Below are 26,301 nucleotides of genomic sequence, written 5' to 3'. Positions count from 1 at the left end.
TCGCTAAGTGACAGTGCAAGCGCTGTTCATGCTCGACCTAAACATTGAAAGAAAAGGCCACTGGCAAAAATTTCAAAACTTCTGTAGGACACTGAGGCATAAAAGCCTAACGTCCTGACACACTAGGGACAGTGTAGGTCAGAAACAGAGTATAAAGCAGAAACACCAACATGATTTGAAATTTGAATTGCAGGAGGTAGATTTATGCAGATTCCCCAACGATGAGAGAAATGCCCGTCTGTCTGCAGAAAACTATGCAAATTCTGGTTGCCTTTGCAGGAAACTGGGAAAATGCGGGATCTGCAACCAATCCTGTCCAGGAAGGCGTGCAGTATATGTCTGCTAAAGCTCATAGGGTACATTTTATTTTGTTCCTTTTCTTGAATGCTTTTGGCTGGACATCAAGCCAAATGTTTAATTATGTTTGGGTCTTAATTGCGATATAAAATTATGTATTTTTGACCAAGGGCATTTAGAAATCTTACATCATAAAATAGAAGTTTTATGAATCTGGAACTCGCTACCGCCGAACATTAGAAGAATACCATTCCATTCAAAATTCCAGAAGGAAAGCTAAGATCTTCCTAATGGGGAAATTCATACCATAACTCTTTACAAAGAATCAACTAATTCATCTGGGGATCGAATCACCTTTCTGTTCGCTACAGATTTATAAATCAGAGGGCCCCACAACGACTTCCTGTACAGATTTCATATTGGGATCTACACAGTCCTTTCCTGGGTCTCGTATCTCGTTATGCTACTGAAACGAATCGTTCAGGTAAACTTTGAACTCTGAGTCCTTTGACGGTAAAAGATCATTTGTAATTTGACGTATTTGTTCAGTCTCAGATATTATTGTAAGTCCTGAGAACTTTTACTGTCCAATGTTTTTATACTGTTTTATATTATCTTCATGCGCAAGTTTATGTTGCTTGTTATTGGTCGCATTCGGGACCGCTATATCTCTGTTAAGCGCTCTGACACCCTAATGGGTTACGTTAGCGCTTTATAAAACACTAAATAAATGAATAAATGCTTCTATTTGGTTGAAATAATGTGTTGTGATTGAAGGAGATTGAAGCTGGGGAGTAATCGTGTGTTTGTTGATGCCTAACCCCCCCGTAGATATTTATATTTCAGACTAGAGGTACCAGTTCAAGATTTGAAGCATTTGAAAATATATATAAGGGAAAAAAAAAAGAGATGATTGACCAAGCCCATTGCACTTTGAAACTGGCTTATCTCCTTTTCACAGGCAATATGCAAACATAGGTGGCATCAAAGCCCTATTCATCGAAGATAGTTATTTCGGCCCATGACAAAGTCCAGGAGGTAGAGGCTACTGCAAGGACCGTAGGACCTCCAGTAATAATGGTCACACCCCTCAAACTTGCAGCTGGTCCAATCGGGTCCCTCATTCTTTAATTCCACCCCCATCTCTTGCTTTGCCCCTCAGGGTTCTGACTTGGCAGCTATATTAAATCTCTATGTTGAACACCTGGGTGAACAAATTAAGGATATTTATATCGCATTTCACCAATAAGAAGGACACCAAACTTATCTCAAGTTTGACTCCTCTTAATCCATCTCCAAGACAAAATCCTTATTACGGAGTATTCATAAACCAATACAGCAAAAACATCTCAAATCCAGTGTTTCAAAAACCCAATTTCTTATTCCCCTCCCCCCTCCAAATGCCCACTTCCAAAGCTGACCCAGCAATTGGCCTACTGTGGCTTGAAGCATAAAAGTCAGCAGAAGTCCAAACAGGATTCCACTTCTCAACTCAAAACTGAACCTTAAGTCTTCATAACCTCAAACAGTTAACCCAGTATCTTCTCATTCCTGGACCTCTAGGTAATCCTTCCAACTTATCTATGGCTATGACTTACTCGCCACCTGTCTCACAAACCTTAAGAAAAGGGTGACTCTTCATTGACCAATAGGTCTTCAAACTAGGGGGGCACCCCAGCCCCCGTGGGGGCCTTAAGTGACCTCAGGACGGGCACCAGTCTCTGGCCAAGAGAAGCATCATTCTTTGTTTTAAGTGATAAAAAATGAGCTGTATTAAACCACTTTGTCTTAGACCATCACAAACAACGTTTGTCATTTATATCCTGACTGGGAGTATATGTAAAAAGGACAACAGAGCTTAACTGCAATGTTTAAATTTGTGTAGACATATTTAAACATTGCCAATTTAATAAAATAATTGTGAAAAAATTGAGGGGGCCGATGATTTTTCTTGTTAACATGGGGGGCACGGCATTAAGAAGTTTGAAGACCACTGTTCTAGACTGTATCTTTTTGGTTTGGCCATCCATATTAATTTAAGAGCCATAAATATTTCCTTAAGTAAAATAATTCCAGGCTGAACACCCACACGGGAGACACTAAATTAAATATGTAAATCAAATTTAAAGAATCGTTCAAAGTACTTGTTCCTCTTACAAATGTACATGGCTGGCAGTTAAATTCAGGCGACCAGAGTACTGTTTTTTTTAAATATGTTTTTATTGATTTAATCTTACAAACATAATACAATGCTCTGGGCTAACATTGCAGGTCGTATGCAAATACACATAGGAGTAAATCTTACAAGTATAATCTCACCCGACACAAGGAAGGAATAAAAAGACAACAAATTTCCATCACATCTGTTTTGATATATAAAGTATTGTATAGAGACGTACAGCAATCAATCGTATCCAGAAACAAACAAACCATTGTGTCGGAACATTAACTTCCCCCTCCCCCACCCCCATGTCACCTGTGGAGAAATCACTATCCTACAGGCACGGTATCGGCCAGATACGGAGTATGTGTGTGGATGGCTACACGTCACTCAGGGCACGTGAGGACTGTGGGCCTGTTACTCCCTCAGAATAATCTCCTTCACTATTTTGTTCTTCCACCACTGGTGAAGCAAGGTCCTCCCCTCCAGTTACGTCTGTAATCAGAGCATACCAAGCCGTCGCATCTTCTTCCATTTTTTCATCTTTGCGCACCCGTCTCTTCCGTATCAGCTCCGCCGTCGCCCACTTCCGCAGATCCCCAGTCCACTGTTGAGCCGTGGGGGGGCCTCAGACTCAGCCATCTAACTGCAATCCTTCTCTTAGATAAAACCAACCCCAGCTGGATAAATCTACATGTAAGCTTTTTCCCTTTGGGTCTAGGGAGTAATCCCAACAGTATCCCTTGAATAGTGTGGGGTAACGACCACCCTCTCGCTCGGCGTATAGTCTCTAAAATTGACTCCCATAAAAAGCCCTAACCTCGGACACTCCCATATCATATGTAAAATCTGGGCATCATCACATCCGCACCTGGGGCACCTAGCGGGGCGATCCGGATATATTTTATGCAGTACACTCGGTGTCAGATAGGTTTGATGCACTATATTGAATTGTGCAAGTTTAAATCTAGTGTTGGAGCTTATATTGTTAACCCCTTTGTGTACCTTCTGCCATTCCGAGTCTGTCAAGGGCTCCTCCAGCAACCCATCCCACTTAGCTTGAACAGGGAGCGGGTGTGTGCTCAAATCCCCCCTTAATGCCTTGTAAATATGGGACACCAGTCTACGACCACCCGCCAATGAGACAAGAGCCTGAAGCGTAGTAGAAATAGGTGGCTCCTCCGGGAACGTCGGCCACACCTCCTGTGCGGACAGCAGAGATCTTGGCATACTGAAGGTACTGTCCCCTACCCAAACCAAAAAAGTTTTCTGCCTCCTCTCTGGTAACAAACTGTTGGTCTGTAGAAATATCTCCCATCGTGGAGCAACCCCCCTCCGTCCAGCAGAGAGTGGACATAGTTCGGCTAATTTGTTTAAACGGTGCCACCACCCACAGCGGGGCTTCCGTGGCTTAGGGAGCTCTTTTTAACACAGTTTTTATTGCACGTTCCCATTGGTCGGTCACATATCTTAGAATATAGGGGAAGCTCTCTGGCACTCGGGATCCCATCATGAGAAGATCTGGGAGAGGATTCCCTCCGTGGGTGCCCTCCAGCAACCGCTTCTCCCAGTTGTCATCTCCATCTAGCCACTGGACGGCGTGTTGTAGCTGCGTCGCCATATAGTAAAGGCCCAGCCTTCAATCCTCCCCTTTCCCCATGTCCTTTGTAGGGTGTCTAATTTCACTCTTTTGCTCTTGGTCCCCCAAAGGAGATCCACCAGTAAGTGATCTAATGTATGAAAGTAGATCCGTGGAATTCAGTAGAGGGAGTTCTGCATACTGTATAAGTAACGTGGGAGCTTCACTATTTTACTCAATGCTGTCCGTCCTATCAGGGAGAGGGGCAACACCCTCCTGAATTCGATGGATTTGTGAATTCCCTCAACACACCGCCCCATATTGCACTCCAGGTAGGTCTCCTTGGTGTGCGAAAACCGAATCCCAAGATAACGTATCGAGGCTCTAATCCAGGTCAGCCCCACCCCAGGTAGGTCACTCTCCTCCTTGCCCACCAGGCACCCCACTGGGAAAAGCTTAGACTTCCCTGGATTTAGGCAAAGCCCTGACAGTGCACCAAAGGCATTGAGCTCATGTAGGAGCTCGGGAACCGCGTCTGATGGGCACCTAAAAATTACCAAGGTATCATCGGCATACATAGATACCACATGGAGGGTCGCCCCCAGGCGGATCCCCCGGTGCGCCTTCTTAACTCTAAGTGAAGCCGCCAGAAGCTCCATAACAAGAGCAACAAGCATTGGCATAGCCAATAGGTCTCGCCTTTGGGACCTTAAAAGTGTTTAGCCAAAGCAATTGCCTATGCCAATTTTTTTAAGCTATGGTGTAGAGCATTGCGGCTGCTGTGCAGCATGTTGAAAAGTTATTAAAAAAAAGTGTTAAGCATTTGTTACGTTATAAATATATAACCAGAAGACAATATGTACGATTGAACGACCCTATCCAAAAAGAATTAACATAAAAAATACTTTGTCTTTTTCTCCTGGTCATGCTGACAACGTCTTCCTGCCTGTTGTAATGCTGGTTTGTTATTGTTTATTTTTGTTATGAAGGTGGGTGGGTGGGGGCATAAACAACGGGATGGTGGATTTGTTATTTTTGTTTCAGAAGTTCCTCCTGTCTGCCACGTAGAGAGAGGAGCCAGGTGTCCTGCTTTTACTAAATTTAGATTAACTATTGTCCCGAAAGCATGGGTATCGCATTACGTCTGATGATTTTGAAAGCTGCAGGAACTCTCTATAGCATCGCTCATTGGAAAGCCGAGCTTTGTCAAGGGTTCATGAACTGTTTCTGTTGCCTCTCATGCGCACGCGTGGGTGAGTGTGAGAGGTTGGCATTAAAGTGCTGCGGGTGAAGAAGGCTCACCTGGCAGTGCGTAGACAGTCCTTTTACGCTTTGCTCCCTCTCTGCAGTCTCCGTTCACGGTCACGAGCTACGGGTTTAGAGCGAGTGCGCGTTCTTCTGGTAGTCCCATGACCCTGCAGTGAGAGAGACTCACTGTTCACACAAGTTATTCACAAGCGCACTCGAGGTGATGGCGGACTATGTGAGAGTGACTGAAGCCCAGCCATCACCTGGTTACACCATCTACTATGAGGCAAGAAGATGTAGTCTTTTAAGTGATGAAATGCAGACTCGAATTTGCACCTGACTCTCTGGGGTACAAGTTTTTGGGGAGGGGGGGGTTTAAAAGCGAAAGTAATCGCGATCACTCTGAAAGCGAAAGTGATCGCGATGACGCGCTAAAGCATGCTAGGGATGCGCGCGGGGGAAGGGGCGGAGGCAGGGAGCAAGCAAGAGGAAAGACAGATGGTGCTGAAGGCTGCGGTTCGCGCGTGCATGCTCGCGTGTACGCAAGCTTGTCGCCAGCCAGCAGCACTTTGAAAACTCACCTACTAAAGTCTCTCCGAGCAGCGCATGCGCGCTGACTCAGCGAGACCTAAAAAGGAGTGGCGACAGGGGGCACCCCTCTGTAGTTCCAAGCTGCCCGACACCTGGTTGCGAAGGCTGACCCAGGCCGTTGGCTTATTATATAACAATTTTAGCCATTTCAAATATCCATCTCCCAGCCCCATTCGTCCCAGCACCGTCCACATATATTCCCATTCAACGGAGTCGAAGGCCTGTCAGATATCCAAGAGACACAAAGCCCAATCATCTCCCCACAGATGTGGCGCATGCCAGACATGTACAAGCCTACACAGGTTATGCGTTGTATTGCGACCAGGAACAAACCCGGCTTGGTTTGGGTGGACCAATCGGGTCTTGTATGGCAAGAGGCGCGCCGCTAATACCCCACTCAGACTTTTTCATCAATATTTAACAGAGTAATGGGTCTGTAAGAGCCTGGGGAGAGGGGATCCCTGTCTGGTTTTAAGATCATAGTCACCAGCGCTTCCATCATGGTGGGAGGAAGGGTCCCTGTATCCAAAGCCTCATTGTACACCGCCAACAAATGATCTACCAGCTGTGGGGCAAACGTCTTATAAAAGTCAGCCGGGAGACCGTCACTTCCTGGGAACTTTTCAGGTTTTAATTTTTGGATCACGGCTGATACTTCATCCCTTGTGAGGGGTGTCCCCAAAGCTGTAGCGTCGTCTTCCTCCAGGATAGGAAGTGTTATGTTCACTAACCAACCCTGGAACGCATGCGGGCTAGTCGGCGCCCCGGCACCACATGTCTGTCACAAATGAATAGCAAATTCCGTTATGATCGCATCTTGGGTGTACACTTCGATCTCTAAAGTATCATGAAACTTCAACACTGGCGTCTGCTCCGTCTCTGTGCAGATGAGTCGCGCTAAGAGCGCCCCCGATCTGTCCCCCTCCATGTACAGTCGTTGCCTGTACGTGGTATAGTTGTGTTTCTCAAGTCTCGACCAGGCATCAAGAAGGTCCCCCCAGAGTCCTATCCACTCTGTCATGTCAGTGGGAGTCTTATGCAATACGTGTTCTAGGGACTGTATACGTTTTTCCAAAGTTCCAATATCAGCACTGAGCTGCTGACGAACTCCATAAGTAGTTTGCATACAAACCCCTCTAATAACGATCTTCACTGCCTCCCACTCCGTAGACCTCGAGTTCGTGGAACCCCAACTTTCCCCGAAGTAATGGTCGAGGGCCTCAGTCACTGTCTGAACATACGGGGGGTCCATAAGGGCCTCCGCCCGAAATCACCACAGAGGAATAGGTGGACGTCCAGGTCCGCTGGAAAAGGTCAATAGCAACGGCGCGTGGTCGGAGAGGTACCTTGGTAAGTACGAAATGGTCTGCGTAGCAGCAGACAGGCCCCCGGAAAGACAACATTGGTCAATGCGGTCTGGGCAGGGGTATAGCAGGAGAATTCCCTCTTGGTGGGATTGCGCGCTTCCTATTCGTCCTGTAATTGCATACCACGCAGGATACCCGTGAGAGATCGCAGCATGCGAGGCTTGGTGGGATCTCTAGGGGGTTCCCTATCCAAGTCCCCATCAAATATACAATTAAAATCCCCCCAAAAAAGGACCTTAGCTCCCAAGTACGGAGTAGCCGCCTTCAGGACAGTCCGGAAGAAATCCAGACAATCTAGATTGGGGGATAGACATTAATCACGCATATTTCTCTGCCTTCCCATCTCCCAAATAGGATAACGTATCTTCCCTCCGGGTCTAGGACATGATAAATATGTTGGAACGGGACCACTGGCGCCATCCATATAAGTGCCCCCGTGCAAAACCTGAGTATGATGTGGGGTAAATCTGCCCTCTCCATCTCTTCCGTAGGCTTTGTATTGCAGTCCCCCATATATGTGTTTCCTGCAGCCCCATAATTGCCACCCTGTATCTCAAGAAGGCGTGTATCCGGCGACGTTTATCCAGGCCCACTATCCCACGGACGCTCCAGCTAAGGACCTTCAACATCTGGACTGTCATGACAAGAATATAATATGCACCTCCCACACATGCCCCAGAGGTCAGTGCACTCATCTCGTTGTTTCTCCAGCCTGTATAACCAAGTGTAGTCCTGTGCGACTCTGTTGGTTCCCTGATAACAACAACTTGTAAAAAATAAACAAACTCTTATCCCTCGTCCTCCCCTGGGCAGTAGCATACATTGGCATGCACCTCTCCTGTTCCCCACAGCAAGTGATAGATACCGCCCCAAACCTCCCTTTACCCGCCCCCCCCTTCCCTGAAACATTCCAAAAACAGCATGTCGCTTAAGACATTGACTTAAGTCTTCATTATCCAAGTTAGCCAAAAAGCGTCAACTAAACGCTGTGCAAGAGTTGGTGAAGGTGGGGCGTGAGATTCCTCTCAAGCTTCCCCGACGACCCTAGTCTCTAGTGGGTGTGTCGCTGCTCCTGTTGCCGCCCGTGATCCCACCCAATCAAATACATCTTCTGACCCCTCACTCATATCTATGAAACAATGAAAGTCTGCCTTGGAGGAGGGACTTAATTGAGCAGACAAGGGAATTGCTCCCTTCGTCGGTAGAGGGAGACTCCCCAAGGACCCACAATACAACCATGGCGCTCAGAAACGTCAACCTATCATCATAACTGTAACATAAGCAGGACTTATCTCTACATCACAGCAGGTAGTGTTTAGTACATGGAGATCATTCACAGCCGCTGCCGGGTCCATCCATTCCCCGCACAATGTCTCAAATCGTGTCCTCTGAGTCCGGAACCGCCTCCGAATCAGAGGCCTGCAGCGTGCCATCGTGTCTGACTGATATCCAAACCAGGTTCATCGCTCGTTTTTGTGGTTTCTGACGTGTGGATTGTCTCCGGCCTCTTGTGGAGGACAGTGAAGACGGTGTCCCACTGGAACTCGTAAAAGGGACCAAGCGTCTCAAGTCTGGGGCCCTGGCATTCAGTCACTTGCGTCTGCCGCAGAGAAGAAGAATAATGCTCGTCCCTCATTTTCCACCCTAAGCATCGCCGGGAACATGAGGCTGTATTTTAAATTCATGTCTCGCGGTCTCCTTTTTACAGTGATAAAGGTTTTCCGCTGTTCCTGAACCCTTTTGGGTATAAACTGGGAATATTGCTATCGAATGACCCTTGAAGAAATAGCGGTTGCCACTTTGTGAAAGCTGAAGTAAAAGGTCCCTGTCTCGGAAGTTAAACAATTTTGCAATTCTGGCTCGAGGAGGTGCTCTGGGTCTTGGAGGGGCAGCCAGCGCCCTGTGCGCCCACTCCACACTGAAGACCTTCGTCAAGCTTTTAGGAGCCATTTCTTTAGTGATCCAGTCCTCAAAGAACAGGCCCACATCCGGCCCTTCCGCTTTCTCTGGAAACCCAACACAGCATAGGTTCCCTCTCCTGGAGCCACCTTCTGCATCTTCTGCTCGGTCGTCAAGTTTGATGACCTGACGTTTCAGCTTCACCAACGTTTCAATAAGATCTTTTACCTCTTTCCGGAGGGCTACCGTATCTTTCTCGGTGGTAGTCACCCTATCAGAGACTTTCCTAATATCGCATCGTAATAGATTAACATTTATGGCCACTGCGTCAATCTCTTAATCATATCATCTCTAGTGGATTGGACGGCCCTGATAACATCCAACAGTGTTGGAGCGTTCTCTGCAGATTCCTCCAATGTACCCTGTTCCATTATGGGGCCTACACTTCTGTTCTCTTGACCATGAGATATGGGTTGAGCGTAGTTTAAGATCTTATTAGATTGCGATTTTGCTGTTTTATCTTTCCCCATAGCAGCCCTCAAACTGTGACAGGGCAGTTCCCACACGTCCTTCACGCGCACCAAGACATACCACAAGAAAGATCCTGCGTTTCCACACGCAAATTACCGCCCTTCCCGACTCGTGTTGGCAGGACACAAGACAGAGGCAAGCTATTCAACTAGCTAGAGTTTCGAGGTGGGTACCACCCATCCAAAAAGGAACAAAGTGGGGAGTAGAGAGGTACCACTCGCACGAGTGGTGGAGGTGGATACTTCCTCCCAGTCATACGCTCATAAACATAGGGATCCACCCGTGGGTACAGTATGTCAAGAAACTCCCGCAGAAAAAATATGTATCCCACAGTCGTGGAGAACACACATCAGTTGTTTAAATACCCCTCACACACCAAAAGGGCCCTTGGTGTCATGCTTCATCATAGGGGTCTTCCCGCCCCTCTACGGGACGGGGCGTGCTACGACCTATGTCTGCGTGGGAGCACTGTTATTACTGAGACGACTATGTGTGATGCGAGGGTGTGAGAGGAAGGGTCAGGAGTGGATGGAAACGTGAATTAAAAAATACCTGGCTCTTTGGTGATGGAATGTGTATCTTTGGCACTCACCCGAAACTTTTTCATGTATGCAAAAGACATATATGTACAACGACACGGTACCAGCATGGGGAGTACCTTCGCTCCGAGCCTGGCAGGCCTCTATGTACACCATCTAGAGACCAACAGAATTTTGCACACCACGAACCCCTTCCTCCCACACATCAAAGTCTGGAAAAGATACATAGACGATGTTCTGGTCATATGGGAAGGTGACGCAGACTCAACTGAGGCCTTTATGCTGTGGCTCAACCAACAAAATACATTTCTGAAATTCACCCATACAGTTTCAGTTCACAATTTGGTTTTCCTGGACCTTAATATCTATCCGGAACAGGGCAGGCTGAAAACCACCACACACTTCAAAGCAACGGCAAAAAACTGCTTACTCCTGTTCGATAGCTTCCACCCCCGTCACTTGAGGGAGAACCTACCGTATGGACAATTGCTCAGTTTATGGAGAAATTGTACTGAAACAAATGAGTTCAAGAAACAAGCATCTGAACTACGCCAAAAACTGATTAGGCGGAATTACCCCGAAAAAATCATTGATAAAGCCCTCAAGAGAGCAAGGAATAACAACAGAGAAGCCCTTTTGGAAGACGAAGTGGTCACTCAGGCTGAAGAGAGACCTATCTGTGTAACCACTTATAACACACATTCCAACAAAATCACGAAGATAGTGAATAGACACTGGCGACTTCTCAATAGTTGCGGTTTGAATATCACTAAACCGACGTTTGCACACAAAAGAGGTAGGAACCTCAGAGACATGCTTGTCCATACCAGACCCAATAGCACACCCCGGCCTAGAATTGAAGGTTTATTACCACCATTACAGGGACATCACCCATGTGGTAACTGTAGCACATGCTACCTCACGAAAAAAAGCAAACACATTAAATTCCGGAATGGTGATGAGTGGGACCAGAGAAGCTTTACTAATGGTAATAGCAAAAATGTGGTCTATCTAATCACCTGCCCATGTGGTCTTGAATATGTGGGGATGACCACCAGACCAATCAAGATACGTGTAGGTGAACATCGCAGCAATGTCAGATGTGGGAGAAGTACTACTAAGATGTCCAGCCACTACATATCCAGTGGACATGGCATTGATGATTTGCAGTGGACAGTGATTGAGCAATTGGACGGAGAACATGGCCTCCTTGAAAAAGAACAGCGCTGGGTTTTCCGTCTTGGGACCCACATCTGTGACTTCCTGATCTATGCAGTCTTCTCCTTTCTCTCCCCTGTCCTGGAGAGTTGTGCCTGTGTCATGATCCGCTCCCTTGTTGTTTGTACCAGTACTCAACTCTAGGTGTCACTGTGCCCAATACCTGGTTCCCTATTAACTGAGGCTGATGTTCATGGCCACCGACAACATCGGGGGGGTCATTTCTCCTAATAACACCCTTGAGCGTGTATTATTTTCCTTGCAGCTTCAGATCATGCGTATTGCCAGTTGATTTGAACATGCGTTTATGCATTTCGAATTTCCTTCGGCGTTACATTATTATTTGTTTCGCCGTAGCGGAATCCGTCTTTTTAGATACAACCTTCTGGGTATTTGTCCTGCTGACGATTGCGTGCAGGCTTTTGTATCAGACGCCCTAGTACTTGTGTTTTTGATATTTAACTATACGATCTGTGTCCCGTTGCTCTAACACTTTGACCCGACCGGCCCACTTCCGGTTCCGGGTCTTCGTACGCAGAGCTAGCGAGTCAACGTGCAGCGGTGTAATCACCGACTTTCGCGCGCTTACCTTGATTGAAGTGGGTATTTAAACCCGCTGCCTCCCGCTCAGTTTCATCGAAGGAGCCGACCGGGGTGGTTCATTTGGCAGGACATTGTTCCAGGGAGTTGCAATTACGGCACAGCCGGCACCTGTAGGGATTGCCTACCTCGGACCATTTCAACGTCACTCTCGTGACCGATTGGCAATATTCTTTCTCCTGTTTTTTCCTACCATATAGATAGCCGATTTGGCACTTCCACCACTCGGTCCACGAGCTCATGAGGTTATTTTCTCTCTTTACAGCAAGTATGTTGTTTTTTTGACATGTTCCTACTGGCATGGATAACCTTTGTTTTTGGGTATTTTAGGATCATAGGAACTCAGTTCCTTTCTGAATAGAGCGTGTGTTTTATGTTACATGTATGTTCTGTCTAATGTTGATGTCCATTTGTCACACAGTATCTTCACCACAGACCACGTGATAACGTTATGGTTAGCATTAAGAGGAGATTATTATATCACTTCCTTTTTAGATCACACGATGGATTGATCATCTACCTACGTGAAATATGTCTTTTTATCTCCCCTTTTATGTTTGTTCCTCTAGGTCAATGGACCATGTAAGACCTACCTAGGCATTACTAACCTGAGGAGGTTATTTGCTTCCTTTTTCATTTATTCATTCATTATTCTTTATCTTTACACATCACAGTGAGTTTTAGGAAGGGATCCTTAAGGTCCTGAAGAAGAAGCATGGGGAAGCTTCGAAACATGTCGGCACCACTAGGAGGCACAGCTCATTGAGGCACACTCCCTCCTCCCCCTCACCTTTTTACTAATACCAGCTCAAACGGTATAATAAATTTCTTTTGACCAAAGAGCCAGGTATTTTTTAATTCACGTTTCCATCCACTCCTGACCCTTCCTCTCACACCCTCGCATCACACATAGTCGTCTCAGTAATAACAGTGCTCCCACGCAGACGTAGGTCGTAGCACGCCCCGTCCCGTAGAGGGGCGGGAAGACCCCTATGATGAAGCATGACACCAAGGGCCCTTTTGGTGTGTGAGGGGTATTTAAACAACTGATGTGTATTCTCCACGACTGTGGGATACATATTCTTTCTGCGTGAGTTTCTTGACATACTGTACCCACGGGTGGATCCCTATGTTTATGAGGGTACCACCCATCCACCGCACCCCTCCGTCGTGTCTCAAGGCGGCAAGCTTGTACAGGGCATCCGTCGCCAAACACACAGGATTCCCTCAAGGGCTTTCCAGAAACCGCCGACATGCCTCTAGGCCTCCGGGAGGGGCCCTGCGTCGTTTCTCCTGTTAACCGAACCTTCTCCCACCAGACCTCACACAGCTAAGGCTGCTCCGCTCGCAGTCATCAGAACACTACTACTGTTTAACACCCGGGGACCGTCCCACTTCAGGGCACATCAATCCTCCAATTCTCAGCGCATGAATCGCAGGCCTCACCTCTAACACCATTCACCAAGGTGTCCCCCGGTTAGGTCGTGAACTTCCCCTCCGGAGACAGTACAGGTCATAACAGACAAGCCCACTCAGAGGCTGCACCCCTCATCAAATGTCGCTCGCCTCTGCTGTGGAGTTGTACTTGTCCTTTCAAGCCCTGCCTCTGTCACAGGGGAGCCATTAGTGTGTAGTATTCCCCACCGATAATCAATGTTGTGCCCAATATATTATTGTTGAGGGGCCGGCTTGCTCCCAGTTTTTCCCTGTCATGGAATCTCCCCGATCACTGTTCAAGGGGTCCACTCCCCCTTCATTACTTTCCGGGGCCCTGGGTAGCGTCCGCTCTCCTTGTCTCTGCAGGCTGGGCCCTCCACCATCCGGGCCTGTGCAGGAGGGGCTCTTACTGGCAGCTAACGCCAAGCCCAGGTCACCTCCAGCAGGCTTCAGTCCCCCGGAGCGGCACTCCCCACAGCAACGTCTTACGGGGGCACAATCGGGAGAGCTCCTCCCCGTCTCGGCGGCGCAGGACTTCCGTCACTGAGCTCCCAGAACCCCCCGACATCACGGCTTCCGCCTCCACTGAGCGGTAGGATAAGGATCACAGCCGCGGAGCCCCGAGCTCGCTCTCTCCTCCGCAGCGAGTTTCGGAGACAAATCGCAGGGTATTCCAGCTCTCAGCCGTCCACATTGGAACAACTCTGCGTCCCTGTTTTCTGCGATGCAAGATGACGCCTCCACTTAAGAGTAGCCTGGCCACTTCGGGAGTTACATCGATGTCCACACCTCCGCGACAGTCATCGGCAGTTGTGCAGGGGTCTACACTAGACAGGATCCAGTCTGGGATCCATCAGCTACTAGGATAATGCAGGATTCTTAAGTTGTAATGGGCCGCTGCACGGAGCTCGCCTAAAACACGTCTAGGCGGCCATGCTGTCAGGCCACGCCCCCCAGGGTACTGTTTTATGATGCAGGGGGATCAGAGACAAATTCTATGGTGAAGGGCCAGCATGGGTCTGCAGCAAAGGGTGAGGAGAGGAGTCTGGCTGCATACACCACCCTGAGTGTGTACATTCATGTCCACAGTGCACACAGTCCTTAGTCAGAACAGAGTTTGTGACTGGATGCTTTCCAGCTGCCTCCTTCTGTTGGCTCCATCCTGTTCTGGTATTCTCTTTCAAGTAAATGATGTGTCCCATTTGGTAATGGTTTATGTATTGCAGGGGACCTGGTTTAAAAGTAAATGCTATTTCTGTTATACAGCATCTAAAACCTAAAGAAATATTTTCAATACATAATTGTTTATGCCCTAATTATGTGATCAACCTCTGCATAAAGAACTGCGTGTGAGGGGGATGATTGACATCTTTGTGAAAGATCTCATGTAGTCTAATAGACCATGACATTAAAAGAAGGAGAAATAGTGTTCACTAGTCAAAACATTTAGAAGGAAACCACATAAATAGGGATTTCTGAGAACAAAGGCACAGAACTAGATGTTAAGATCATTGGATTTACATAGACAGACACATTACACCGATTACCTTGCTGAGTAGCCCACTCCCAGTGGCTTTCGCTTCTGTTTCCTGGGGTCCTTGCTTTGTTGTCCCAAAGCATCCTGGCTGCTTGTCCCACACTTTTTAGACCTCCCTTTTTGCTGGTGGTCGGTCTCAACACTGGGGTCTCTAGTGAGTCTGCGACCTTTGAAAGGCACATCCACCAAGCCCTGGCACTTCTGCAACAACCTGGCCCTGGGTGATTCTTTGCCTTCGGGGGATGCTGACGTGGGCAGAGGTGACAGCAGGTGGAGGAACAGGGCCAGGGAGATCTGGGCATCTTTGGCAGCATAAGAGATCTGCAGAAAAGGGCGTGGTTAAGAAACTATTGTTGAAAAACAGGCTGTATCGCTCCCCCCCTCAAGTGTCCGTCAACATCCTGAATAGCAAGTTTGCCGCTGGAGAAGCAAAGCTGCATACTAAGGAACCCCAATGACTACGCATTACTCTAGTTAATGTAATACACGCTTTGTCAGCTATAAACCTAATTCACCCATTGGTACTTATGGAACCCCAAACCTATGAGCATCAGTGAGACAGACTTCCATTACATTACTACCCCAGTTTACTCCGATGTATCCCTCATTCAATTCCCCGAGGACCACTGAAGCGATATCACTCTACTAGATGCACATCAAATCTCTACTCTCGGGGCAATCTAGATGCATACTCGAACAGATAACTGGAAAGGCACCCATGGAACTTATCATTCGGATATCCGATTCACTACACAGACTTCCTGCTAAGCCATACCACTTCAAGACCCTCTGCTAAGCCCACACTCATCTTCAACTTTATCCTTGATTACTCTGAGCTGCTCTTCTATTCTGCGCATTAACACAATAATGTACTCAAATCGGGCTCTATATTATCACTATGTATTAACCATAAGGCAAGAGCTTCTTTCTTAGTCTACCATAGAGTTACTTAGTGGACTGTAATGCCAACACCTCTTCAGTGTTAATCAGGGTGTATCAGATTTAGCAGGTAGAATTAGAATTGGTAAGTGCTATCAAAATTTTGGTGGTGGAAGAAAGATATTAAAACTGTCATAGTGCTACTCAAAGTCAAAAAGGGAAAATGTATGCACATACTCAACAATTTGTTATATTCTGTCAAAGAAAAACTCACTCTACTTTAAAATTAGAAGATGGAGTCAGTGGCATAACATGATCAAGCGGCACCCATTAAAAATGTTATGAGGGACCTCTCTATGTCACCATCTCACAGATATACAAAGGCTGTAAACTTGGGTGTGGGCAGATTCTCCACACTGCAGATTCGTCAAATGCCCAGAGCGTACCCCTGGACGAAGGAAGTCCACCAGTGGTTCATCCTTTTGCCCAAGTTCTTAAACCAGGCTTTTCCATCATGTTTAGATTTGGAAATGGACAAATGCAAGTGTGGTTGGTGCTTGTAAATCCCCTACTTGGTTTCATTAAAGGGGAAATGGTCTTTACATGCCTCGCACAACACCATGCAAGGGTGTTTCCTAACATACAGTTTTATCCAGCAATACCTAAGAAATCCTTCACACGTACAGATGGTCAGTATTAGGTGGGGAGGTCTTAATTTTTTTGCTTTGCATAGCGCTGGCTTGTTTTAAGAAGCCATTTCACAGCATTATTGAGCTAACAGAGTCTAGCCCATCTTATGAGTTCTTATCTATTTCACTTCAGAGATGTTAAAGAATTTGGGAAATTTTATTTGAATCTCTTACGGTCTGAGCAGCAGAGGGTTCGGAAGCATTGATTGTTTGGAACAGATAGGACGTCCCCGTAAGAGTAGAGTGCCCTCAATAGTGATGGGATCAAGAAGAAGGTTCACCCGAACATACATAGCATTTAGTTGTAGGGATTTTCATGCTTGCTAGTTTCATACATTTTTACAGGTCCATTCCTTGAGAATCCCTTTGCCGTTTCTCTGGTTTTTACTCTCCTTTGCTCTCATTGCAGAACCCCTTTGGAAATCTCGTTGCATTCTGACCTGGACGCTTCACAGAATCCTAATCTGCTGCCTCTCTCCTGGAAACACGGTACTACTCACATCGCCAATAGCAGTTCGGCATACTCCCCTGGATGTTTTATTTGTGTTCAAATGTGTCTTTTTTCTCGCTTGTCAAGGCACCAGTGTTTCATTGTTTCCCCTCTCCCAGTTTCCTTACTTTTCTCTGATCCTACACATTGGTACAGACTGATCAGTCAGGTGGGTTTGGTGCTACAGTCTTCGGAGAGATTTGGCGAGTACTGGGCCATTTAGGAGTCAAACAAGTCCAATCCTTGCCTTCATGATGCTATTTTGTGTAAACAAGCACAGGGAGAGGTCTTAGGAGTTCTCCCTGATTTCAAACGTCAGTGCTAGAGCACTCGTGCAGTGAATAGTCATGCTGTTTGGCAGTTCCTGTAGAGGCCCGTAAACCTTTAAAGGGGTCATGCCAACATCTGGGACACAACCGTTCACCACAGTCCATCAGTCTGAGGCTACCTTGAAGAACATTATCAGTGCACTGTAAACCCTTCAAGAAAAGAACGTCATAATGAGAAATCGGACGCCAGACACCGCAGATTCTCGGCACTCTGCTACAATGTGTCTGTAACACATTCCTGTGACGTGATCACGACCTGCATAGGCTGAAGCCCATTTGTCGGCTCTCAATGTTAACACTGCACTAGGTCGCAAGGACTGGCATGGCCCCATAATACACCTATGGAACAGAGAGGGCTGGGCATTTTCTCTGGGTTGTCCCTGCTGAATTGGACCTGCTCCTAATCTTCAACAGCCTCTTTGCATTTAAGAGTATATTGATTGTTCCCACTGTCCTTAGTTAATGATCAAGTAAACACGAAAAGGTGCCGGTCTTTCTTTCACAACATTAACTATGGAAGAATAGGACTGAATCTTGACAAATGAGCAAATCACTTGTTTGCCAAAGAATCCTTCTCTGTTCATAACCGGGTTGTTGAGTTGTTCTACCTTCACATGGGCGGTATACCCATGTGCAGCTTCAATTAATAGCCCTCAACATGTTTGACAAAGGAAGAAAAAATGCTAGCTGTCAAGGACATCTACAAACTGTTGTAGCCAACAGGTGCCACACTGTTCATAAACGGTAACAATGGGTTTCAAAATGAGTTACCCTGGAGGTCGTGTGTGACAGCATTAAGATCAGGTTGCGGCAACAAAGTCTGCTTAATCGAGCTTGTTTTAAGATCATAGCTCAGTGTGACGGGGCCTTCCACAATGTACTGGCATTCGGGCAGAAGACTGGCACATAATGCCACAACCACGTATGCCTAAGCTTCAAATCACGTTAATAAGCACCTTCCTATACCTAAGCATCCACACTTTGGGACTAGAGTGCAGACCATTGAGATAAAGGCCTCACCTCATTCGCACTAACCACAATCACAAACAACAGGGCTCCAACATGAACTTTCCATTTAAATGCACTAGGCTGCAAAATGCTTTGGACGGTTAAAGTAAACTCGTTCCGATATACTGAGCATGTGTAAGAACTAGGACGCCCTCCGAACAAGCCTGACCCCCAACATAGCCACCCTAAAAAAGGATAAAGATACAGATGGCCCTTGAGCAGGCCCCATTTGCCTCCATCCCACCACATACTCACAATTTGGGGCACGTGTGGCAACCTGATAAATGAACAGGCTGACTGCAAATCATTGCCGGACTGGAAACTAAAACTAGCCCTGGCAAAAGTGCTCAAACCAACCCCTCTCCTTCACTCTTTGCGCTCCATTTCTCTGTTCCCATTAATCCATTCTAGGTTCTTCCTTCTCACTCGATCCCCTCTCAGATCACTCCCTCACTCTCCATCCCTCTCTATGGCTGTCTGTCCTGAAGCCCCCTGCAGTTAATCTTGGCCAGCTGAAGAAACGGACAAAGGCGACAGGATAAAGCCCTGGGCTTTCATAACCAGGACCCACTGGCTCCAACCCACCAGGGAAATGACAGATTGAACACAAGACCAGTCCCGCCCTGTTGCAACTACTTACTTGCTCCCTGGTTAGTTCTTCTGCCTCCCAGTCACTGCATCGAAGCCAGATTGACTTGTCAAGCGTATAGTTCAGGATACTCTCCGAAAGTGACTTCAGACTGAGTCCATTGTGAAACATGTCCTTCCTTCGAATTAAAACAAATACTATTAACTATTTCCATCACAAGGCAGCAAATCAAATGGAAGGTAGTGGGGGAATGTTGTTTTTTCCCCCAACTTTTAAGTTGTTTTAGAATGAGAGGGCCAATAGCAAGAAGTGATGTATATGAGCAACTTGGCTAATACTTTCATGGCAATACTAAAAATACTCTGCCTGTCTATTCACTATTTTCCAAGTCAGTGTGTACAAAAAACACATGTCAAAAAAAAAACATCATAATCACATGACATTAGGGGGAATCCAAAATTTGAAGTAGAACAAATAACCTTTAGTAAAAAACTCAGACTCTTCGGTACATTTAAAAATGCATGGCTTTCTTTCACATGCTTTCTCTTGAAAGGTCCTCACTACCAGGCAATGACATCCTGCAGCAAAAAAGAGCTCCAAGCACAACTCCTGAAGAAATATTTTACTAATGAGATTTGACCAACTAAATATAATGCCAAGATATGCTTTTCTGTCGCAATCAGTCATACCCATTGCTTTGCCTGCAGCTCGCAGAGGTGGCTTCACTGGTGAGAAACATTTGCCCCTCTTAGATTTCAGATTATCTGCCCTTTATTTGATTGATCGAGGTGGTAATGCTTGTAGTAAACAATTGATAACTACCTCACTTAGGTAATGTGCAAAATGCATAGCTGGTTCGCCAACATCAACACATTACGTACACATTAGATAAATCATTTTACACAAACAACAGAACAGATATTTCTATCAGCTGGCTAATATATAACTCCTAACAATACAAATCAACAAGAAACGTCACACAAACATATGCAACAAAAAACAGACAGAACTCTTCCCATACATCCAGAACAGCTTCCATATGCGATACAATTGGCACACCATTACAATCAACCCCACTACAAACCTACAGTAAAGGCAGATTATACAAATACAGAACAAAAGAACTGAGTGGATACGTAATGTGAACAGGCTGCCATTAAAAAGAGAACATTACATTTCAAGATGTGCATGCTTCTTCATCACTATCGACAGAATTTTCTAGAAATACTGCAAAAATCCTACCAATGGCAGCCCCCATGTATGCGGGTGGTAATATTAACTCTGCCATTAGTTCAAGGAAGGATCAGTCAGCAGGTACAGCTCTCAAGGTTCCAAGGTTTGTCTGTGAGTAGCTCAACCCCTCTAGGATTTTGCTTTGTGTTCTGAGAATTGTAGCCCTTGTTTATCCCACAGGACTATCAAAACAATAAGTTCCAAAATGCAAAACAAAATCATGTACTAGAGGAGCTACTACAGCATGAACCTTGGAAAATTAAGAACACTTGGCAAGCACCACCTCACATGAGGGAATCGTCACTTAACAAGCGCGGTATGCCAACGGACTGGTGCTGAGACATACAGAAGGACGACCACTGTGAGACTTCTTGGTTTCAGCCACACAAAGGTCTATCGCCTGAACAGATTTTTTTTTTATATCAACTTTGGTTTCCCATATGACTGAAAAACATTTCCCAATACAAAATTATAGAAAACGCACGTTCTTCTCTGCTTGACCTATGAGAGTTGTATATCAAAATATCGGCCACAGTATATGATCCAAAATATTCTCTTGAACAATATTGCCTAAGTAGTTCTACATAGGGGGAGTGAAGCTTCCCTCTTACCATTTCACATTTACTGACCTTCACAATAATGCTGTGGGCAGATACTTTGGGTATCAATAATGATGGACGGGGATGCCGCCAAGAGCGATTGTCAACGGCTGAGATTAATTCAAGCATTCCACCCATTACCTTGTTTTTGTTCCAGTGGCCTCCCCAGGTGCGATGGGTATACCCAGAGGTGGATCCTATGCTCACTGTGCCACTGGAATCAAGCTATACTTGGCAGATGAGTGGTAATCAGAGTGAAACCACTCCTAGATGGCTTGTATTCCAGCTCAGGGAGGACCTGGCCTGGCAGTTCAGGCTGGACTGTTCCTATTGCAACAGGGTCAAGACAGGTTTGCATATGGCTAGGTCCAAACTGAGGTGGCACGGTGGATGAAAAACAATGGACTGGGATGCAGCTCTAAGTGACTGCCAGTGGCTGAGATTAATTCAAGCATTCCCTCCATTACCTTGTTGCTGTTGCAGTGACCAATATTGTGGAGCAGATATTAGGATACCACTTGACTTAGAGGTAAGGCTTGACAGTAGAAGACTTAAAGCCCTCCCTCCAGGTGAGAAATAAAAACTTTCGGAAGTATGACAAACATATGGCCACAGAGAATTCTTAGTTTGGTAAGATGCTGTTTAAGATGCCGGACTTCAAGCCGGTTTTAAAGAATAAAGCTCTGGTGCCCATGAAGTGGCAGAAATATTCACCCTAAAGAAGAAATCGTTGAGGAATTAGAAATGAAGTAAACAGTTGTGATTTCAAGTGAATGAGGTGCCGAAGGCATACATACTGGTTACTCAAGAAAGATTGCACTAGTTTGGGGATATAGCTAGAAAGCTGCAAGCATGGCTGCGCAGGGTAACAAACCTCTAGAACAATGGATGCCATAAAGTACACAGAGCAGTGACTACACACTGGGAGTGAAACCATAGAGTGAGGGCCCAAACTAGACCATTCTTTGACAAAATTACGCTAAGTGCCTTGGCTTACACTGGCCCGTCTACTCATGCCCCCTTTGGGCAGGTAACAGGCCTGTCATGGGTCTACTTACGTTTCAAATGCGAGCATTGCTTCGACAATCATTATGGCCAAACTCGTGGTAAACAGCTAGAAACTAAAGCAAGGCTTTCTTACATGAAGAAATCAATAACTAATTCAGTTTAGTTTATGACCAGAAGAGTCAGGGAGGGAATTGGTTCTCCTGAACGGGATTATGCAGAAAATTCTTTTATTATGACAAAGTAGTTATTAGTAGATTTATTTAGTGTAATAGTGAAACAATAAACTCATATTCATTCGTTATTGTCACTTTAAAAAAAAGTAACATTAAGAGGGGCAAAGGTGAGCTCTAATGCCAGAGGTACGGTCAGGGAGGGGGTAAGGTTGGAAACTGAATCAACATTATCTTAAAAACTAGGGCCTGAGTTATGCATGGAGAAAGTGTGTGGTTTGTGGGTAGAATTAGTGTTAAAGTAGTGAGGGAGGGTGAAATGCATGTTCTCCCTAGATGAATTTGCTATGAAGGTTTGTCAAAGAGGGTTGTTCTAAACGGTTTCTTCACTATGCTATTTTCTGGGACCCCATTAATCGCTATTGGAAAAGGTCAACAGTAAAAGAAAGAAGGAACTTGTAACATGAAGCGCTTCATATTTCACTACAAGTATCTCAATAATATCGAGCCATAATGTCAGGATGCTACCTGGAGCCACTGTTAAAAGGTGACTGTCAGATGCAGAGTACCATAATGCAATTATACATGTGTACTACAGAAAACAATGGCCCACATTTCTTATTCCTACATACAATTATAAATCAAAAGATCTGAACACAATTAGTATTGGCATTAAAATTAGATTAAACATTTTCTAGAGTCGGTGTTTGTATTCCTCTTAAATTGTGGTACGGGGTACATACACTACGAACAAATTTGGTAACTTTACAAAAGATCAAACAAAGGAAAGGTCAATTAATAACATCCCTCCAAGGTTCAAAAACAGCATCTTTTGAATTATGAACCCGGTTAGGATAGTGACCGAAATATAGCAATAAGTCATAAAACAAACTATCCTGAAGACCGAATGGCCTACAACAACATCAGGCTATCAGACCATCCTGTAGCTCTAGAGGGCCAATAGGGAGCAAGAAGAGTTGGGTTCCCATAGGTAGTTCTCAAAGCTATGAGTATCTTTTTTGCGGATCGCAATGTAACACCGGTGATCTATCAGTTGCCTCTTTACTCCAAGCTCTTTTACCTCAAAAGGCAAAGAAATGTTAGGAGTGTGGCAGTGGCACACAGGAGAAACACCCTTCCTAACTAACAAAATCAACAACAACAACAAAGACAACCAAGGGAGAAGGGCCGAAATATGGCTCCAGGTCACAGAACCTAAATCTGGTTTTGTTTCTGGGTGGAAGTCAGCCTTCTAACCTACACAGGACTACCTCCCATCCCCCAAAACCCATGTCTATGTTGCCTGCTGTCATTCCCAGAAACATAACAGATTCACAGGAAGGACAGCTGAAGATTTAAAAAACAATGTGAAACAAAACATAAGCACTGACAGGGGTTCCACTGCAGGAAATACAACTATGTACTTCATGCATGTTGGAAATTTGCCCTTTCCGCAGGGGAACCCCATGTTGTTTTTGCCTTGTTCCTGGATCACATTTTGCCGGCTATAGAACTCTATGCGCTTTACCACTGCTACCCAGTAGTCAAGTGCTTGTGCTCCTCCTTTCAACATGCTAAAATTGGTATACGCCCGATTGGCATATTTAACTTACTAACAAGTACCTCACATATGGTAGCAAAGTGTATCAAGGGCCTGCAAGTTAAATGTCACAAGGGGACTGCAGCACCTATTGTGTCATTGACAATAGTGACAAATGCAAACAGGACTGCAGGCCAGCCACCAGTAGCCTGGCTGGGCAGGTTTTAACTGCTAATTCGACCTATCAAAACAATTTCTTTTGACAGGCCTAATCTTTCCTTTTAAATATGTAGAAGTAGCCCCTAGGTGGGCCTTACTGCTCATATAGGAGGGTGCATGGAATTTAAAAGTAGGGCATGTAAAAAATTAATGTTAAACATGTACTTACGGTGAAAAAGCCCTAAAAGCCAATTTCACTGTAGCGGGGTTGGCTGTTCCATAGGAAAGCACTGGGACACAATATTAAGTTTAATAAATGTTAGCTCTGCAAGAAAACAGCAGCTTTTTGGATATTATTATTATAAGCCCAATATGCTGGTGAAGTTAGATTTGTAATAACTATTTTTGAATGATGAACTTTTAAAAATTGCCTATTCTCTGCCAGAGATCCTTGGAAGCTAAATATGCATTTTGTTCTCCCACTTCTGCCAGCCAGTAATTAGCATTTCACCATTTGTGAATGAGGTGTGGAATTGCTCGCAGGACAGGGACAAAAGGCTGTGGGTGTGAGAATGTGTTGTTGTGCCCATGACAACATGAACTATGGGCCAGGCCAAAGGACATAACTTTAGAGTTCTACCCCGTCACAAGCAGATGTAGCCAACACCCAGGCTTGTACCCTTGTTGAGTCTTCCCTGCCAGACTGACCTTCATCACTATGGGCCTCTTGGTGACGTCACTGTTTGGCATCTCCAACCACCGTCAGAACACTCCTGGACCTATGAAAGAGGACCAAATCTGCTGCCTGAGACCAGCCTAGATGACTAGACCTGCTCTCCCTCTTGCACCCAGGATAAAGAAATGAACTGAAAGGGTCATAAGGCTGACCTCTTGTTAAAGTCACCAGGACAAAACAAGCTACATGAAGCCTTTTCTTGCCTTTGCCCAGCTGACCAGTGGTAACTGGACCTTGACTGGACCCTTCCATTGGCCTCTGCCTGCCACCCTGTGAGTCTCTAAGTGCCTCCTCTGAGATTCTGGTTTTGCTTAGAAACAAAACACCTATGGTGGATTGAGACTTAGAGGACAAAAGTCAAAAAAAGTTTAAAATAACTTCGATCTGGATGAACTTCGTTAGTGTATCTGACCCGCGCTCCATCGCGGTCAGTGTCAAATTGCACCTAGGTCCTGGTCTACCTCGATCATTGACTATCATTAGCACTTTGTGTTTCTTGGCACGGTTTCTACTAAAAGAAATTAACAATTCTCATCTCCAGATTCCCTCATTGGATGTTTGTAATATTTATGTGATTTTGTTTATTAAATTTCATTCGATTTTTAAAATTTGTTTTGGAATTTTCATTGTTTCATTGCATTTCGACTTTAATTACTGTTTCAGTACTGCATGAATACATTACACATTGCCTCTAAGTTTAGCCTGACTGCTCAGAGCCATAGCTACCAGGGGCTTGACCTCAACATAATATATTGGCTTTAAGGGTTCACCCCAACAAGGATTGTGATTACTTGAGATGGGTATTTACCACCTCAACTAAAAACCTATTTTCTTACAGTGCCCTGTGTGATCTCCACGGTGAAAAAACACAAGAATCGCTCCCAATTCATAGCAGACTTTGCCCAGGCCCTAAAATCCTTTCTGAGTTGTTACCTTATTGGGAAATCTCAAGTGTTTCTCAAAAATTAGCCTGTCCGTAGCCATTAACATGTATTGGAAAATATATTGATCTAATTGACCCACCATCCAGTTCAACTTATGCTTGGTCACAGTTTCCAATTCACTCCATTTGAGTCCGCTATGCTCAAACCGAGCACTGAAACCAGTTTCCCTGCCTTGCACTTTGTGCCATTTCTATAGATGGTACAAACACAAACCTGTGCCTCATAGCCAGATACCGAAGGTCTACTGTCCCGTTAACTGAGAGGCCATAGTCTTGAAGCAGTTTACACGCATCCTCACGACATCCAACTCCGACTTTCAAGACGCTGCCATCTGCCAAAAGATTCAACAAAGTTTTTGGGATGGGTGTGGTGCCGGAGGTCAGTTGGGGCAAGCGAATAAGGACACAGCGCCCACTATGAGAGGCCAACTGGAGTAGCGAGACAGGGCTTGATCTTCCTTCTGCGGACACCTGCAAGGAAAGCATAGATAAGATTAATACAGGTCTTAAACTATGGTCATCTTTTAGTTTTCAATTAATCACCAACTGAGACAAGGAATACGCAATTCAAAGGCAAGTGCACGGCATCACTTACAAAATCTAGATGGACTTAGTTCAATATAACCTTAACAAGGAAATTAACCTCTGGACTATTACAAGTATATGACTTAATCTGTGGCACTGCCATGGTGGACCAGCTATAGCTTCCAGAGAACTACTGTGCGAAGTACTCTCAGAGTAACTAAAGCATCTGTGAGGTTGGCTAGCCAGAGGAGACCGAAGATAGTAAAACACCTGGACTTTGATTTCCTTTAACAGTGATAAGATTTAAAAATATACTTTCAAATTCTAATGAAAACAAATTGTCTGCTCATAAGTTACCTTTGCATGCCTGCACCCAGGTATATTACAGACATACAGCCCA

The 26,301-nt window shown here is 45.4% G+C and overlaps 1 protein-coding gene across 4 annotated transcripts in view; it reads right to left on the bottom strand.

Annotated features, from left to right (window-relative positions):
- Positions 1 to 26,301, bottom strand: part of EXD2 (exonuclease 3'-5' domain containing 2) — a 99,823-nt gene that overhangs the window by 31,335 nt on the left and 42,187 nt on the right. For all 4 annotated transcript variants that reach the window (XM_085627299.1, XM_085627300.1, XM_085627301.1 and 1 more), the window contains 3 exons: positions 25,591 to 25,847; positions 19,040 to 19,166; positions 15,015 to 15,325 (listed from right to left, as the gene is read on the bottom strand). In XM_085627299.1, coding sequence (XP_085483425.1) covers positions 15,015 to 15,325; positions 19,040 to 19,166; positions 25,591 to 25,847 — 695 coding nt within the window. The remainder of the gene's footprint in view (positions 1 to 15,014; positions 15,326 to 19,039; positions 19,167 to 25,590; positions 25,848 to 26,301) is intronic.

This window comes from Triturus cristatus, chromosome 9, assembly GCF_964204655.1.
Source record: "Triturus cristatus chromosome 9, aTriCri1.1, whole genome shotgun sequence".
Classification (NCBI taxonomy): domain Eukaryota; kingdom Metazoa; phylum Chordata; class Amphibia; order Caudata; family Salamandridae; genus Triturus; species Triturus cristatus.
The sequence above is the reverse complement of the archived record's forward strand: the minus strand, read 5'-3'. Positions and strand labels throughout refer to the sequence as shown.